At 44.1% G+C, this 19,247-nt stretch overlaps 1 protein-coding gene across 1 annotated transcript in view; it reads right to left on the reverse strand.

Annotated features, from left to right (window-relative positions):
- The window catches only part of RGS22 (regulator of G protein signaling 22), a 151,803-nt gene that overhangs the window by 19,820 nt on the left and 112,736 nt on the right, over window positions 1–19,247 (reverse strand). The window contains exons 22-26 of the mRNA XM_056124946.1: window positions 16,059–16,231; window positions 13,038–13,200; window positions 9,299–9,457; window positions 3,569–3,637; window positions 2,491–2,652 (exon numbers count right to left, since the gene is read on the reverse strand). Of these exons, the coding sequence (XP_055980921.1) occupies window positions 2,491–2,652; window positions 3,569–3,637; window positions 9,299–9,457; window positions 13,038–13,200; window positions 16,059–16,231 (726 nt within the window). The remainder of the gene's footprint in view (window positions 1–2,490; window positions 2,653–3,568; window positions 3,638–9,298; window positions 9,458–13,037; window positions 13,201–16,058; window positions 16,232–19,247) is intronic.

The following is a 19,247-nucleotide window of genomic DNA, read 5'->3' on the forward strand; positions in this document are numbered from 1 at the left end:
TTTGAAGAGCTTGAGCTGGTGCTAGCTCCACCTTCCACCAGTACAGGTTTCACTTTGGCCTGACTGCAGCATTTCCTCAGGGAGGAATAATTGCTTCCGCGACTACAGCTCCTCATTTCCCATCTCTGAACTGAGCAGGGCCTGGGCCACCAGAGTCAGCCCTGAATGCCGCGTTTCTACTGAGCCAGAGGCCTGGGGTCAACGTTCTGTAGCCTGGGTGCACTCATCAGTGGTTCAGAGACAGACACGGCCCTCGGGGAGCGCAGTGGCCCGCATCCAATGAGGCATGTGGATGGGAATAGAAACTTCCCAGCTGGAACAGCTTGTCCCCTGGGTAGATCAGGCTCTAGGCAGCAACAGAAAAAGGGGGTGCTGTGACCCCGACGGTGGCCTCCGTGGAGCCTCTTAGCTCTTGTGTTTCTCTGGTCACCGCGACACTATGCCCTTTAACTAAAGAACTGAGCGTCGCCTTCAAATATCAAAAAGGTTCAGTGTCCCTATGCACAGGAGGGCTTTGATACTTTACTTTTAAATTTGGGGCCCATACCCTATGGTGCTCAGGGCCTACTTCAGGGCTCTGAACTCAGGGCTCACTCCTGATGGGACCTGGGGAAACCCTGGGTGGTGCCGGGGATTGAACTAGGTTCCACCATATGCAAGGCAAGTGTCATATCATCTGTATAGAGTCCTCTCTGAATATTAAAGAGGCATGCCAAGGAGATGGCTCAAAGGGCTGGGATGATAGGCCTGGTTTATGAAGCCCTGGATTTCCAAACCCAACAGCCAGGTGTAGCACCGTGACCCCAGCACTGCCCAGGCGTGGCCCTGGAGGTCCCGAGAATCACTGGGCTTGAGCACTGCTTGGAGGTCCAATAAAAGACAACAAATCAAATGAGAATATATGTAAGACAAGACAAAATAAAATGAAGACCAAAGCTTAGCTGAAATGATGGCATTGCTATGCTAAGATACTTAAGTCATCACAGACTGAGAACTTTGAATTCTAGGCCAGAAAAGCAGCCGCTTTGATTAAGTCTTGCTGTCTTATGGACTATTAAGGAAAGAAAAGCTCAAAGAAAGAAAAGTCTGGGGATTTGTCCTGGGAAGGTTGACATGTGATCTGGCACAGGCAGGGTGCGGGAAGAGCCTGATGTGCATGTTACATTGTGACAACAGTTAGCACCTTTCATTCCACCGAGCATCCCTCAGGAAAAGCCTGTTTACAACACATATGTTTGGCATGTTCCAAAAAAGTGCTTTCCCCCCACTGCTAGTGAGATTATCATATAGAATTCTCTCGTGAGTCTGGTTATAATTATGGAATATGAGACTTGAGGAATGAAGACAAATGGGGAGAGATCTATCAACAGGATTCTGAGGGCACCAGGGTAATTCTGGACAGAGCGGATCTCTACCTGCTTTGCCCTCCTATGCCATGGCCAAGGTTTCCGGTAAAGCAGGCGTCCCTGTGTCCCCTCCATCAAAGATAGCCCCACAGGCTCCCCCCAACACCCCATCTACCATCCCTCTGCTCCCACTAGCCAATGACTTGTGTCTCCCTCCCATAGAAGGGACGCTGTCTGTCTTACAGTGTGAGAAGGGAGAGAAATGTCACAATTTAACCTGGACTTTTGCAGGAGCTCAATAACAGAATATACATGCATGCTTCTAGTCCTTTAAGCACAAACACGCACACACACATACATACACACACACGTGCACACACACACAGGAGATGAAGTAATACTGCTTTCCAGTCATCAGTAAACATGAGTTGGAGACACTGTGACAGCCCAACACCAACTGTCTCTAGGTCCCTTCTCGACTTGGCAGGGCAGCCTCCTCTGAGATCTGGCTGGATCCTAAGGAAGCCACTAGAGTCCTGCTGTTGAACGTTCGGGTTCAGCCCAGAGTCTCACAGTCCAGGGCTCAATGTTTGATGAGGTCACCTGGGGCCTCCTCTTGGCACGCTGCCTCCATCCTTCTGGAAGGAGGTGGCTTAGAACCTGTGGGCGTGATCTTTAGCTTGGTTCTGATGCCAGCTGTGCCCACCACTGCTCCACGAACTGTCTGATGCTAGAAGGATCTTCACGTCCCTGTGCCTGAGTTCCTTAATCCATAAAGTGGTGAGAGCAACAGCCTCACCTCACAGAATGCTCGTGAGAGAAATGAGTTTTTATACAAAAGGCTTCAAGTATCTGGCAGAAAGTGAACATTTCATCAGAGAAAGCCAGATTTAAAGAAAGGAAACTTGGGGGCTCAAGAACAAAATTGGAATATTATACAAATCTTGTCCACAAAGACATAGCTAAGAAGTTGATTAGTTAACAATTAATTAATATTAATTAAATATGCATAGATAACATTAACAAAATTTATTCAATAAATTAATATGATTCATTAACTTGTAAATTATTTAAAATGAATCAATTAATACTAATGCCCTTTTCTCCTCAAAAGATTTTTTCCCTTTAGCTCCCAATACAGTACCTTATATTTTTGCACTTCTTGCCAAAAGAGTACCCCATTTTCCAACAAATCTCCTTTGAGAGCCACAAATCGTTGAAATTGTTTGGCTGTGACTGGATTCAGTAATGCTTTACGGAAAGCAATGATTTCACCAGATGAAGATATCCATTTGCTCTCCACGGGCTGTCCAAATAGAAAATGCAGAAGATGAGCTATGATCTAAAGAGTAACGCATTCAATCATTAGTCTAAAACCCGGCCACTTCTTTCCAGTCACTTTTGTCACACTTGGTTGACATTTATGGCAAGACGCAAAAGAGCTGACAACTGCTCCCCCCACCCCCCATCTACCCTTTGTCTCTTTCATAGCTTCGGCTTTGTGGCATCACTTTTTAAAGAGGAAAACAGATTGATGATGTGCTTTAGAACATAAGACAAGGCTAATGGGGGGCTGGAGCGATAGTGCAGTGGGTAGGGCATTTGCCTTGCACGCAGCTGACCTGGGTTTGATTCCCAGCATCCCATATTGTCCCCTGAGTACCACGAGGAGTAATTCCCAAGCGCAAAGCCAGGAGTAACCCCTGTGCAGCACTGGGTGTGACTCCTCCCCCCTAAAAAGACTGATGGGTTGGGGTGATAGTGCAGTGGGTAAGGCATTTGCCTTGCATGTGGCTGGCCTGGGAGTGATCCCCAGTACCCCATATGGTCCCCTGAGCACCTCCAGGAGTAAGCCCTGAGCACAACCAGGAGTGGCACCCAAACAAACAAAATTAAAGTTAGTTATGAAGGACGGGGAATTTTAAAAGAATATTAGGTATCTTTCAAACTTAGAACTAGGGTAAAAACAAATGACAGTTTGAATCATACGACCAGTTTATCTCTGTAAACCTATCATAAGCAACGAAAGGGAAATACAGTTTTAAAGTCCATGCACACAGGCTCAGGCTGAACAGGTCAAGGAAGAGGGCTTGGATGGACTCACTCTCCCTGCTGAACCCCAACCCCTGGTCTTCAGGAACTGGGAGGCTTCGTCTGCCAGGGAGGCAGGAAGAGTTGGGGACTGGGAAGAGCTTCCGAGAATACAGCCCAGGGCCACTTGCCTTCCAGACACCGATCTTCCTCTCGTGCTTCTGGAGCAGGAGCTCTTCGGCGATGTCTTCCATCTGTGTCTACCAAGCAAGAAGGGGACACCCTGATGAGTTCCACTCCCAGGCCAGCCACCTGCAAATGCCTTACCCACTGCACTATCACCCCAACCCATGAGTCTTTTTTGGGTGGGGTCACACCCAGCTATGCACAGGGTTGATTCCTGGCTCTGCACACAGGAATTACTCCTGGTGGTACTCAGGGGACCATATGGGATGCTGGGAGTCACATATTGTCGGATTAATTTTGGAAAGTGAGGTGGAGGTGGAGGTAGCTGATAAGGAGTGCTGGGGCAGGGAGGAGAGCCAGCCTCAGACCGAGAAGCTTTGCTGGGCGGCGGGTGGGAGGGGGGGTGGACTCTGTGGGCGAGCAGTGTGATAGCCCTCAGACAGCCAGGGAGAGTAGGGGTCAGCTGCAGGGCCAGCTTCCTGACAGTGGGGCTTGAGAAAACCCAGGCTGGAGGCACCACCGAGACTTCCCAGACTCCTACGCATTTTTCTAGCCATGGCAAACTTAACCAGAGTACAAACTCCACTGAATCCTTGAAGTTCAGTGGAGCCACAGCAGTGCCTTTCTTGGGAGGCAGACCTGCCCAATTCGTGCTGTGCCACAGGGCTCCATCTCCCCTTCCCTAGAAGCTGATCTGGAGCCATGGGCTCAGATCCCAGCTCACATCTTCCCGAGCAGCTGTAGCCTTGTAGAAAGGGGCCCAGGAGACTTGCTGGGTGCCCAAGGTCGTTTCTTTTTTTAATGTTGGGTGTCAACTCTTCCCCTCCTGTTCAGATGCCCATTGTTTTTTTGTTTTACAATAAAGTCTCTCTCCTTTCTGTGGAATTTGTTGTTGCTGTTTGCATGTTTGTTTGGGACCACACCAGGCTGTGCTTGGAGATTACTCCTGCTTTGTGCTCAGGGATCCCTCCTGACAGGACTCGTAAGACCATATGGGGTTCTGGAGCTCTAACCAGGGCCTACCACATGTGAGGAAAAGGTCCTGCCCACAGTTCTTTTTTATCTCTGGGTTTGGGCTGAACGCTTTCAGAACCAGGTTGTATTATTATTGGTCACCAAAGGAAAGCAAGGCAGGAACTGACAATACAATGACTAAGGCAGACAGTGTGAGAAAACATGGAGGCTGATCATAATAGGAAGCCAAGAACTTTTTTTACTTCATTTGGAAGAGAGAACATGAGCTGGTGTGAAGCCCGGGAATGAGGACATTTGAGTTGTACTGAAGCTTATTTCCAAGAACTTTTGTGATGAAAAGAGGCTCGTTCTTGGGATTACAATGCTCCGTTCCATGTCCTTTAACTGAAGGTGCTCACAGCTGGGGGATACTACCCCATCACTGAGGCTCATGTGTTTGCTAAACTGGGTATATATAGTGCGCTGTTTCTGCTCTTCTTTTTCATAAATTTTTATTAGTGAAACACCATGAGGTACAGTTGTAGACTTACAAATTTTTGTACTTGGGTTTCAGTTATACAATGATTGAATACCCATCCCTCCACCAGTGCCCATTCTCCACCGCCACCAGTCCCAGTATACCTCCCACCCCCCATCTCCCCATCCCACCCTACCTCTGTGTCAGGGCATTCCCTTTTGTTATCTCTCTCCTTTTGAGTGCTGTGGTTTGCAAAAGAGACATTGAGTGGTAATCTTGTTTGGTCTATAGTCTACTCTCATCACGCATTTCCCATCCTGAGAGGATCCTGCAAACACCCTTTATTTGGTGCTCCCTTCTCTATCTAAGCTGCCTTTTCCCCTAGCGTGTGCAGCTGTCCTCAAAGCCATGGAGTAATCTTCCTGGTACTTATCTCAGCTATTCTTGGGTGTTAGTCTCCTATTTTGTTACTTTATGTTCCCTAGATGAATGCAATCTTTCTATGTCTGTCCCTTTCTTTCTGACTCATTTCGCTTAGCATGACACTTTCCATGTAGTACCACTTGTATATAAATTTCATGACTTCATCTTTTCTAACAGCTGCATAGTACTCCATTGTGTAGATGTACCAAAATTTCTTTAACCAGTCATCTGTTCTCGGGCACTCAGGTTTTTTCCAGATTCTGGCTATTGTAAAGAGTGCTGCAATGAACAAACAAGTGCAGATGTCACTTAGACTATGCTTTTTTGCCTCTCTGGGATATATTCCTAGGAGTGGTATTGCTGGATCAAATGGGAGCTCAATTTCTAATTTTTTGAGGATTGTCCATACTGTTTTCCAAAAGGGCTGAACCAGTTGGCATTCCCACCAGCAGTGAAGGAGATTCCCTTTCTCGCCACAACCGCACCAACACTGGTTGCTATTGGTCTTTTGGATGTGGGCCAGTCTATGTGGTGCGAAATGATATCTCATTGTTGTTTTGCTCTGCATCTCCCTGATAATTAATGATGTAGAACATTTTCTCGTGTGCCTTTTAGCCATTCGTATTTCTTCTTTGAGAAAGTTTCTGTTCATTTCGTCGCCCCATTTTTTGATGGGGTTGGTTGTTTTCTTCTTGTGGAGTTCAACCAGTATTTTGTATATCCTTTATATCAACCCCTTGTCAGATGTGTATTTGGAGAATATCCTTTCCCATTCTGTAGACTGTCTTTGTATTTTGGTCACTGTTTCTTTTGAGGTGCAGAAGCTTCTTAGTTTAAGATAGTCCCATTTGTCCATCTCTGTTTTCACCTGCTTGGCCAGTGGCGTGACATCTTTGAAGGTACCATTAGCTTCAATGTCATGGAGGGTTTTGCCAACTTTGTCTTCAATGTACCTTATGGATTACAGTCTGATGTTGAGGTCTTTAATCCATTTTGATCTTACTTTGTACTTGGTGTTAGGGACAGATCTGAGCCCACTTTTTTGCATGTAGCTGTCCAGTTTTGCCAGCACAATTTGTTAAAGAGGCTTTCCTTGCTCCACTTCACATTTCTTGCCCCCTTATCGAAGATTAGATGATCATATGCTTGGTGGGAGATGTCAGTATATTCAACCCTGTTCCATTGGTCTGCAGCTCTGCCTTTGTTCCAGTACCATGCTTTTTTAATTATTACTGCTTTGTAGTAGAGTTCGAAGTTAGGGAGGTTGGTTACTCTCATTTTCCTTTTCCCCAGAATTGCTTTAGCTATTCGTGGGGGCTTATTGTTTCATATAAATTTCAGGAGTGTTTGCTTCATTTCTTTGAAGAATGTCATGGGTATCGCAATAGGGATCGCATTAAATTTGTACAGTGCTTTGAGAAGTATTGCCATTTTGACAATGTTAATTCTCCCGATCCATGAACAGGGGATATCTTTCCATTTCCTGGTGTCCTCTTTTTTTTTTTTCCTGAAGCAGCATTTTGTAGTTTTCTTTGTACAGGTTCTTAACTTCCTTAGTTAAGCTGATTCCTAGGTACTTGATTTTCTGGGGCACAGTTGTAAACGGGATTGTTTTCTTCATGTCATTTTCTTCTCTCTCTCTCTCTCTCTCTCTCTCTCTCTCTCTCTCTCTCTTTGAGGATTGTCCATACTGTTTTCCAAAAGGGCTGAACCAGCCGGCATTCCCACCAGCAGTGAAGGAGATTCCCTTTCTCGCCACAACCGCGCCAACACTGGTTGCTATTGGTCTTTTGGATGTGGGCCAGTCTATGTGGTGCCAGTCTTCCTCTCTCTCACTATTTGCGTATAGGAAAGCCACGGACTTTTAGGTATTGATTTTATAGCCTCCCACTTTACTATACAAGCCTATTGTTTCTAGGAGTTTCTTGGCAGAGGTTTTAGGGTTCTCTAAGTATAGTATCATATCATCTGCGAATAGTGAGAGCTTGATTTCTTCCTTTCCTACCTGGATGCCCTTACTATCTTTTTCTTGCCTAACCACTATTGCAAGTACTTCCAGTACTATATTGAACAGCAGTGGAGAGAGTGGACATCCTTGTCTCGTCCCTGATCTTAGGGGGAACGCTCTCAGTTTTTCCCCATTGAGGATGATGCTTGCTGTAGGCTTGTGGTAGATGGCTTTAACTATATTGAGGAAAGTTCCCTCTATACCCATTTTGGCGAGGGTTTTGATCATAAACGGGTGCTGGATCTTGTCTAATGCTTTCTCTGCATCTATTGATATGATCATATGGTTTTTATCGTTTCTTTTGTTGATATGATGGATTACGTTGATTAATTTCCAAGTGTTAAACCATCCTTGCATCCCTGGGATGAATCCCACTTGGTCATGGTGTATGATCTTTTTGATGAGTAGTTGAATTCTATTTACTAGTATTTTGTTGAGAATCTTCGCATCCGTGTTCATCAGGGATATAGGCCTGTAGTTTTCTTTTCTTGTGGTGTCTTTGTTTCCTTTTGGTATCAGAGAGATATGGGCTTCATAGAAACTGTTTGGGAGAGTTTCTGATTTTTCAATTTCCTGGAAAAGCTTGAGAACGACTGGCAGTATGTCCTCTTTAAATGTTTGGAAAAATTCGCTAGTGAATCCATCTAGACCTGGGCTTTTGTTTTTGGGAAGACTTTTGATTACAGTTTCGATTTTGTTGATGTTAATAGTTCTATTCAGATACTCCAGATCTTCTTGATTCAGCTTTGGGAGATTATAGGAGTCCAGGAATTTGTTCATTTCTTATAGGTTCTCTTGTTTCGTGGCATACAGACTTTCAAAGTAGTCTCTGATGATCTTTTGGATTTCTTTGGTTTCTGTTGTGATATCCCCCTTCTCATTTCTGATTCAGTTTATTAGGGTTTTCGCTCTCCCTGTTTCTTTATGAGTGTTGCTAGTGGTTTATCTATCTTGTTATCTATCTTGTTTATTTTCTTGAAGAACCAGCTCTTGGTTTTATTGATCTTTCAGATTTTTTTTTTTTTTGGTTTCCATGTCGTTGATTTCTGCTCTAAGCTTTCTGATCTCTTTCTTTCTGCTTGATTTGGGTTCCTTTTGTTGATCCTTTTCTAAGATCTTGAGCTGTGGAGTCAAATTGTTTATGTGGGCCCTTTCTTCCTTCCTGAGAAATGCTTGCAGAGTTATAAATTTCCCCCTTAATATGGCTTTCGCTGCATCCCATAAGTTCTTGTAGCTCGTGTCTTCATTCTCATTTGTTTCCAGGTATGTTTTGATTTTGTCCTTGACTTCCTTCCTGACCCACTCGTTGTTCAGCATTGAGTTGCTTAATTTCCAGGTGTTTGATTTGGTTCTCCGTGTCTGTGTGTGCTTCACTTCTATCCTCAGTGCATCGTGGTCTGAAAAGATTGTTGATACTATTTCTATCTTCCTGATTCTATTGGGGTATGTTTTGTGGCCTAGCACATGGTCTATTTTGGAAAATGTTCCATGCGCACTGGAGAAGAATGTGTATTCTTTCTTTTTGGGGTGTTAAGCTCTGTATAGGTCTATAAATCCCTGCTCTTCTATTTCTTCTTTCAAAGCCAATGTTTCCTTGTTGAGTTTTGTTCTTATTGATCTATCCAGAGGTGATAAGGCGATGTTGAAGTCTCCAGCTACTATTGTGTTGTTAGCAATGTCCTGGAGTGGAGGGAACAAGAGTTTCCAGGGCTTGAACTCACAACCTCGTGCAGGCTGGGCCTATGCTCTTCTGCTGAGCTCCCCTGGTCCCCAGCTTTGCTCTTACCCACAATGCTTTGCAGCTACCATGTCTGGGTGGAGAGATCCTTGATGTTGGACATGGATTATGAAGCTTATCCCAAGTCCACATACCTTTATCTTTTGTCGAGCCATAAACAAAGGGCTCGTGAGGAACAAGGGCAACCACACATTTTCCAGCTTCTTGAGGACGTGCTTCTGGATCTCTAGGAGAACAGACACGTCCAAATGCTCGTGCAGAATCCTGCCCCAGTCATCACTTAGCTGCATTATCTAGGCAAAGAGAAGAGGAAAAAGAAACTGCTCACATCCAGTAGTTTAACTCATTCACCTCCAAACCACTGGCAGAGCACCTGACAGGGGATGCTCCTCTCACTTTCTGTAAAATACCCTGGCTCCATAGTGTGAGGGAAGGAGAAACCCTCCCAGGAGAGATCAGAGAATTAGCAGAGCCACCAGTGTGCTTTGTGACTTTTCTACACCAGTGGACTAGCATCACCCTGCACACCAGTCCACACGACTGAAGGGCTATCTCAGGACTGGTAGGTTGAACTTTCCTATGCCAGCGAACCACATGGCCCCTTGAGTGGTGATTGGAGACCCTGGGTTAAGTGACAGTCATCTAAGTTTGCAAAGAACACAGGAATGGAGGGGTCTGAACTCTATGACAGGAAGCGATGCAGTTGCCTCTTTCTTTATGGCTCCAGTACATTCAACTTTAAAAATAAGGGAATTGATCTATCCATTTTTTAAGTTCTCCTGTAGGTCTAAAATACTTTTGGGTTTTTTGTTTTGTTTGGGGGTCAAACTGGCAGGTTACCGAATGTAGCCTGCCCACACGGCAGAGTCTGGCAAACTCCCCGTGGCGTATCCAATATGCCAAATACCAGTAAAAATGATGGGTCTCATTTTCCTAAAGACCCTTGAATATAATCTCAGGGATAGGATGAAGGAGACATTACTGGGGCCTGCTCGAGGCAATCGACGAATAACAGGATGATTTGTGATTGTGATTGATTGTAGGGGTCACACCAGTAGTGCTCAGGGCTCTGTGCTTAGGGATTACTTTTGGTGGCCTTGGGAACCATATGAATGCCGAGGATTGAACTGGGGTCTGCCTGTAAGTCTAATAGTCTATGAATCAGATTCTAGTTGAGAGCATTTTCTTCTATGCATGAGGAAAATAGGGCATTCCTGAGTCAAGAGAGAGCTTTGACTCAGATACTGTAATATAGATGGAACATGGAGATCTGGAGGTCTGTCAGGAGCAAGGTCCGTCTGCTGCAACAGTTTGTAAGAGTCAAGGTGGCAGAAGTAGAAAAGCCACACCACAGGCAAGCCTGGGGCTGCATTGCAACACACTTTAATAATAAGTAAATGAAGAGGAAGAAGGAGGAGGAAGAGGAAGAGGAGGGAGATGAGGAGGAGGAGGTGGTAGAGGAAGATGAGAAGGAGGAGGGAGAGGTGGTGGAGGAAGAAGAGGAGGAGGTGGAGGGAAGAGGAGAAGGAGGAGGTGGAGGAAGATGATGAGGAGGAGGTGGAAGAAGAGGAGGAGGAAGATGAGAAGAAGGAGGAGGAGATGGTGGGAGAAGAGGAGGAGGAGGAGGTGGAGGGAAGAGGAGAAGGAGGAGGTGGAGGAAGATAAGGAGAAGGAGGAGGAGGTGAAGGTGGAGGAAGAGGTGGAGGAAGGAGAGGAGGAGGTGGAGGAAGATGAGGTGGAGGAAGAGGAGGAGGAAGATGAAAAGAAGGTAGAGGAAGATGGGGAAGAGGAGGAGGTAGAAGAGATGAGGAGTAGGAGGTAGGGGAAGATGGGGAGGAGGAGGTAGAGAAATAGGAGGATGAGGAGGGGAGGAGGAGGCGGAGGAGAAAAAGGAGGAGGAGGAGAAGGTGGAGGAGAAGTAGGATGAGGATGAGGAAGAGGTGGAGGAGGAGAGATGGAGGAGGAAGAGAAGCAGTAGGAAGAGGAGGAGAGCCAATAGTGCAATCAGCTGCTGGGATCTATAGGCAGCATCACGTGACACAGATCTCCTTGTGTACAAAGTAGAGAAAATAAAGGTGAAAAATGTGATGAGATGATGAGAAGTGGGTCACCAGGTCAACTCTGCAGGAAGTACAACCATTTTCAATGAGCGAAGTGGGTTGACTTTTCCGCTGAACTCTAAATTCTCCACATCTCATACTTGAAGGGCTCACACAGGAGCATCCGAAACCACAAAACCACGCGATGTGGCACCAGCCAAATAGAAAACCAATGTTTTACATGTGCTTATTTTCTAGTTTTCTTATTGGGATATCCAGTCATTTTGCTATTCCACCCCAGATTTCTATTTCACAGATAAACAGCAAATTTGGTCAAGGGTCCTTAATTCAGATCTCTCCTCCTCACTTCCAAAATTTTTCATTCATTCCCTGCTACCCCTCCTTCTCTCTCACCCCAAGACCTAGTTTCTTAATTTGGTATATTCTCTGATTTTTACATTTTTATAAGTTTAGGCACTTAGGAGTAGGCATTATTTTAAACTATCAAAGTTGAAAAAAATCAATGCCATAGACTTGATCTCTGGGTAGTGATGTCATCACAACACACATTGAAGACATGATCATTCTGAATCTTGATATTTCAAAATGATAAAATTTAGCATCTTTGATATGCTCAGTGTGTTACAGGAATACTCAGTCCTATTGCTGGATCCCATTCTGACATTTTTTTCTGTAAATGTTACCACCGAAAATATAAGCCACTGGAAATATGCCACTTGAAATATAATCAAACGGTTAATAATAACCAGTCATTAATTGATTGGTGGTGAAGACCACTTTACTTTGGTCCAACAGAATGTTAAAGCTGGGCTGGAGAGAGCAGAGAGGTAAGGACCCTGCCTCGGATGCAGCATCCCTGAGTACCAACAGGTAAGGGTACTCCCTACCCATCGAGTCAGTGGAAATAGTTTCTGGGAACAATATCATGGAAGACTGGAATATTCTGATAAATAGGATTTTTCAAAGATCAGTTATGTTTGGAGTATAATCCAACTTCACACTGCCTATCCCAAATGCCTGGGCCGGATCTGGCATCTCACAGTACTCATGTTGTTTGCTCGAGGCCCTCCCGTTGATCGTCGATTTGCTCGAGCGGGCCCAGTAACGTCTCCATTGGAGACTTTGTTGTTACTGTGTCTGGCATATCGAATACTCTCGGTAGCTTGCCGGGCTCTCCGAGAGGGGCGGAGGAATCGAACTCGGGTCGGCCATGTTGGCCGCTTGTAAGGCGAACGCCCTACCCGCAACTCATATTTATACAAGATGGCTCAGTGGGTGAATTACGATCATTTCGAGAGGCCAGAGAGATAGAACAGTGGGTAGGATGCTTGTGGCCGACCCTAGTTTCAATTCTCCAGCACCCTATATGTCCCCTCCAACCCCCCCCACACACTGAACCCACCAGCAGGGATACCTGAGCAGATAAGCTCTGAGCACAGAGGTGTTTGGTGCTCCAAACAATAAAAAAGTCATTTTTATTCTATAAGTTGCTTTTAAAAGTCCTGAGGTTTATTGAGCCACACCCTGCAGAATTCGGAGCTAATCCTGGCGAGGTGCTTGGGGGAGACACACACCACAAACCCGGAGGATTGCACCGAGTTCCCCTGTAAGAAGACTGGGGTCTAGCCTTTGAACCATATCCCAAGCCCCTTATAAGGAGACATTTTTCACAAATGCATTACACATGGGCGATATTCACCATCTCTAACATCATACATCAAAAGCAAAAGAATAAAAGAGAACATGCAGGTGGAAAGAAAGAAATCATCAGTTTTTTATATTTCAGTAAAGGAAAGGTCCAAATATTTAGTACCTGGTTCTGATGATACAGAGAAGCTGGACTATTGGGTCCAAAGAAATATTTTTTATTCAGGTATTTGTTTTTAATGGATATAGATTTTGCCTCCCTCTGTTCGTAATCTATGTATGGTATTCTTCGGAACTGCTCAATATCCATCCAGCACATGAGGTCCATGCTAAAATGCAAATAAAAGCAAAATGCAGTGTTCTTAATAATTTCTCAAGTCTACAAAATACCAAACAAGCACTCTGTTTGCTTTTTTTCCTTTTTTTGTGGGGGGGAGTCACACCTGGCAACGCACAGGGGTTACTCCTGGCTCTGCATTCAGGAATTACTCCTGGTGGTGCTCAGGGGACCATATGGGATGCTGGGAATCGAACCTGGGTTGGCCTTGTGCAAGGCAAATGCCCTACCCACTGTGCTATCGCTCCAACCCTCTGTTTGCTTTTTTAAAAAACTTTTAGACTTGTTCATTTTGTTTGGGGGGACTATTTTGACCACCCAGGTAATGCTCAGGGGTGACTCCTGGATCTGCTCTCAGGGACACTCCTGACAGGGCCTGGGAGACTATGTAATTTTGACAGAAATTAGGAAATGGTGATAGAGCACAGAGGTTAAGGCATTTGTCTTGGATGTGGCTGACACAGGTTCAATCCCCAGCACCACATATGGTCTGCTGAGTTCCAGGAGTGATTTCTGATCACAGAGCCAGGAGTAAGCCCTGAGCACCTACTGGAGGGATCGAAAAACCAAATAAGTGGATAAAAAAAATAAAAACCGATTTTTAAAAAAGTGGTTGACTTGGGCTAGTTAGGAAAAGTGATTAGATTATGGAACTAAAGACAACACTTTTCTATTCCCGATTTCTTCCTGGCTTTAGGAGCCCTCATGCCCTCCAAGTACACGCTGGCTCTTCATATTCTTTCTGTTTCTGAGGGACAAGGAGGCCCTCCTTTTTAAACTTTTGCTTTTCAGTGAATCACCATGAGATATAGTTACAAAGCTTTCATGTTTGAGTTTCAGTCACACAATTATCGAACACCCATCCCCCCACCAGTGTGCATCTTCCATCACCAATGTCCCCAGTATCTGACCCCCACATCCCGACCCTTTTGCTGCCTCTGTGGCAGACAATTTCCCCCATATTCTCTCTGTACTTTTGGGCATTATGGTTTTCAATATAGATACTGAAGGCCATCACGTTTGGTCCTTTATCTACTTTCAGCACACATTTCCCATCCCGAACGATCCCCCTCCAACCATCACTGACTTAGTGATTCCTTCTCTATTAGCGCTGTCTCCCCCCCGCCCCAGCTCATGAGGCAGGAGAAGCACCTTTTCATAAAGGAGAAATGCCTATCTCTATGTTGCCTATTTGGCAACATACCCAATTCATAAAAATCCTCAGAACAACAAAGGTAAATGTGATGACTGAAATTAGGTTCCCAAGCAAAACCAGTTTCAGCTGAGAAGAAAAATTCTTTAAAAATTTTTTTAATCAAATCAACGTGAGATATTCAATTACCAAGTTGTTCATGATTGAGTTTCAGACATACAATGTTCCATGAGAAAAGGTAAAGGTAAAGGCCCTCCCGTTGATCGTCGATTTGCTCGAGCGGGCCCAGTAACGTCTCCATTGGAGACTTTGGTGTTACTGTGTCTGGCATATCGAGTACTCTCGGTAGCTTGCCGGGCTCTCCGAGAGGGGCAGAGGAATCGAACTCGGGTCGGCCATGTTGGCCGCTTGTAAGGCGAACGCCCTACCCGCTGTGCTATCGCTCCAGCCCATGAGAAATTTTTCCATGAGAAAAATTCTTTAGAAATAATGTATCAGTACTTCAATTGATATTAGATAAATATATCACAAAGTATTAAGATTTCTGTAGTGAAAAGTAGAATGTTTTCTTTTGATGTCCACTAATAAAAATTATAAAATAGTAAAGTGAGTTCGAGCACTTAGTGAAATGTATTTAAAACTACTGCTCAGAAATGGTAATGAAAATATCTCTCTAGAGAATATTAAAGAAGTAGCAGGACAGGTATAATAATGAACGGCTGGTGCAGAACGAGGACGCTCTGACAGCGGGTAGGGCGTTCGCCTTACAAGCGGCCAACATGGTCGACCCGAGTTCGATTCCTCCGCCCCTCTTGGAGAGCCCGGCAAGCTACCGAGAGTATCCGATATGCCAGACACAGTAACAACAAAGTCTCCAATGGAGACGTTACTGGGCCCGCTCGAGTAAGTAATATTACATGTCACAAAATCTCATAAAACCACTTAAAATAATATTTTGGAGGTTTCTAGTATCAACAGCCACTCCTAATAATTTTCAAATAATTATGGCCATTAACTTTTATTGATCCTGGGTAACATCGAGTACCAAGTAACTATTAGAATGTTGAATCAAAACTACTAAACTTTTAAAATGAAATAAAGGATGTCTAGAAAAATGTTTAGAAAGACGATAATACATTATTATTATTATTAAAAAGTAAAAGTAAAGGCCCTCCTGTTGTTGATCGATTTGCTCGAGCGGGCCCAGTAACGTCTCCATTGGAGATTTTTTTTGTTACTGTGTTTGGCATATCGAATACATCACGGGTGGCTTGCCAGGCTCTGCCGTGTGGGCGAGATACTCTCGGTAGCTTGCCGGGCTCTCCGAGAGGGGCGGAGGAATCGAACTCGGGTTGGCCATGTTGGCTGCGTGCAAGGCAAACGCCCTACCGCTGTGCTATCGCTCCAGCCCATTATTATTATTATTTTATTTTATTTTTATTTTTATTTTTTCAGTAGTGAAACACCATGAGGTACGGTTGTAGACTTACAAACTTTCATTCTTGGGTTTCAGTTATACAATGATCAAGTACCCATCCCTCCCCCAGTGCCCATTCTCCACCACCAATGAACCCCAACCTCCCTACCCACCGCCCCTATCCCCCCCACCTCTGTGGCAGGGCATTCCCTTTTGCTCTCTCTTTCCTTTAGGGTATTTGTTGAAAGATGATACATTCTTAAATGGTTCCATTTCTCACCTTGAATAATGAGTCTCGAGAAATTGACTGAAGTGTTCAAATTCCAGTTTGTTGCTAAGTAGATCATTAAAAGTAAAATCTTTAAATTGTTCAGGAACATGATTCCAATATTCTGTTTGCTTATTAATACTAGGAAATTGCAAAATACTATGTCCAAAGTCCTCCACTGTGTCCTGGTAAAAAAAATACTTTGCATAAAAATCTCAAACATAACATTATTTTCCAAACCTAAAAAGAAGATATTATATAAAAATCAACTCTTCTTTTTAAAAAGTAGAGTATCATTCAAAAGAACAAAAGCAACCAGTGCTGGCGTGGATGTGGGGAAAAGGGACACTCTTTCACTGTTGTTGAAAATGCCTCCTGGTCCAACCTTCCTGGAAAACAATATTGACAGTCCTTCAAAAACTAGAAATTGAGCTTCCATATGATCCCACAATACCACTTCTGGCAATATATCCCGAGGATGCAAAAAAGCACAGTAGAAATGACATCTGTACTTATATGTTCATTGCAGCACTGTTCACAATAGCTAAAATCTGAAAACAACCCAAGTGCCCTAGAACAGATGACTGGTTAAAGAAACTTTGGTACATCTACACAATGGAATACTATGCAGCTGTCAGAAGAGATGAAGTCATGAACTTTGCTTAGAAATGGATAGACATGGAAAGTATCATGCTAAGTGAAATGAGTCAGAAAGAGAGGGACAGACATAGAAGGACTGCACTCATTTGTGGATATAAAGCAACATGAAATGAGGCTGACACCTAAGGATAGTAGATACACGGGACAGATAGATTGCTCCATAGCTGGAAGCCTGCCTCATGAGCAAAGAAGAGAAGGCGACTGGAATAAAGAAGGGATCACTAAGAAAAAGATGGCTGGAGGAATCGGTCAGGATGGGAGATGTGTGCAGAAAGTGGATAAAGAACCAAACATGATAACCACTCAGGGTCTGTATTGCAAACTGTAATGACCAAAAGTAGAGAGAGATTATGTGGAATTATGTCTGCCATGGAGGCAGGGGGAGGGTGGGAAAGGGGGGGTATACCAGGGATACTGGTGGTGGGGAATGTGCACTGGTGAAGGGATGGGTGTTTGATCATTGTGTGATTGTAACCCAAACATGAAAGCTATCTCACAGTGATTCAATATATTTTTTTTTAAAAAGTAGTGTATTAAGTATTTCACAATGCCTTTTCAGCAATTCTGATTGTTGGGAGGGACATTCTAAACAATAATGGTGCATCGTTTGTCGAAATAATGAATGTAATCAATGTAGAGAATAGTTAAGTGGAAATCATCTGCCTCACAGGCATTGGGAGGGGTGGAAGGGGGATATATTGGGGTTCTTGGTGGTGAAAAATGAGTACTGGTGAAGGGAGAGGTGTTTGATCATTGTGTGACTGAGACTTAAACCTGAAAGCTTAGTAACTTTTCCCACAGTGATTCAATAAATAAATATAAGAAGAAAAAATAATAAATAAATAAAATGATGGAAAAATAGTAAGATGGAGTTCATGCCCAATTCAATCAGCTAATCAGTGGCTGGAGCGATAGCACAGCGGGTAGGGCGTTCGCCTTACAAGCGGCCAACATGGCCGACCCGAGTTCGATTCCTCTGCCCCTCTCGGAGAGGCCGGCAAGCTACCGAGAGTATTCGATATGCCAGACACAGTAACAACAAAGTCTCCAATGGAGACGTTACTGGGCCCGCTCGAGCAAATCGACGATCAACGGGAGGGCCTTTACCTTTTACCTTTACCTAATCAGTGGCTGAATAAATAGCAGTATTCCTACATTAAAATAAAAAATAAAAATTAAAAAAAGTAGTGTATTAGGTGCAAAAGCAGGACTGTATCTCCCCCACCAAAGCATCCCATTATCCCCCATCAATGTCCTCATGCCACTTCTAGTCCACCTAAGAATTCAAGAGCAGAACTAAGAATTCAGGGTCAAGATCAACCTCGTAATGAAGTGATCATCTTGTAATCACTTCTTTTCACTCCATTCCTCTTGTTTCAAGAGCGTTTATAGAAGTGATGCTTTTGTAATAGATGAAAACAAAAGGCTACTATTCAGTGAGAACCATCCCTAATGTAATATGTGTAGTATATACATGTACTGTCATTTTTATATGTCCTTCTAGTCTATGTGTGTGGAGGGGGGGGTGTGTGGTGGGTGTGGGTGTGGGTGGGTGTGGTATTTAAGATGAAGATGGGACTACCAATGTATGGTGGGGTTTTTCTTTTTTTCACAGTGGCTCTTTTTGCTGTTGTTGTTTGTGTTGGGGTCACACCCAGTTAGCTCTGTGCTCAGGGATCACTCCTGAAGGGGCCCGGGAGACCCTATGTTCTTGCAGGCCAGCTGCATGCAAGGCCAGCACCTTACACACTGTTCTCTCTCTCTCTCTCTCTCTCTCTCTCTCTCTCTCTCTCTCTCTCTCGGTACATCTTTTTAAACAATATATCATGAACAGAAAACACTCTTCGATCTATAACTGAATTTTAAAAAGCTATAGAATAACACAAGATACTTTTTTAATGAGTTTACATTGGTGGATGACGGGGAGTAGGTTGAAGGGGAGATGGGGGTGGGGTGGGGTGGAGGGTATGTGGTACTGAAACATTGTGTGTGTGTGAAACCCTGTCATTAACAGTAGTAGTATAATTCACTCCTGTTCCTAAAATTAAAAAAAAATTAATTTTAGAGGCTGGAGCAGAAGCACAGCCGGTAGGACGTTTGCCTTGCACACAGCTGACCTGGGTTCGATTCCCAGCATCCCATATGGTCCCCTGAGCACTTCCAGGGGCAGTTTCTGAGCATAGAGCCAGGAGTAACCCCTGTGCATTGCCGGGTCTGACCCAAAACAGCAAAAAATAAATAAATAAATAAATAAATAAATAATAAAAATAAAATAATTTAATTTCAACTAGAAGCATAGTTTTTAACAGTTCATTCTTAAAATGTAATCTTTAGGGTTGGAAAAACAGCACAGGGGTTAAGGCACTTGCCTGGCTTGCTGCTGACCAGCATTCAATCCCTGGCATCACATATGGTCCTGAGCCCCACACCAGGAGTGATCCTTGAGGTCAGAGCAAGGAGTAAACCCTGAGCACAGCCAGATGTGGTCTCCAAACCAACCAAACAAATATAAATGCAATATTCATATAAAAGTTAAATCAT

The sequence above is a fragment of the Sorex fumeus genome, unplaced genomic scaffold (assembly GCF_029834395.1).
Source record: "Sorex fumeus unplaced genomic scaffold, SorFum_2.1 ptg000053l, whole genome shotgun sequence".
In the NCBI taxonomy this organism is placed as follows: Eukaryota; Metazoa; Chordata; class Mammalia; order Eulipotyphla; family Soricidae; genus Sorex; species Sorex fumeus.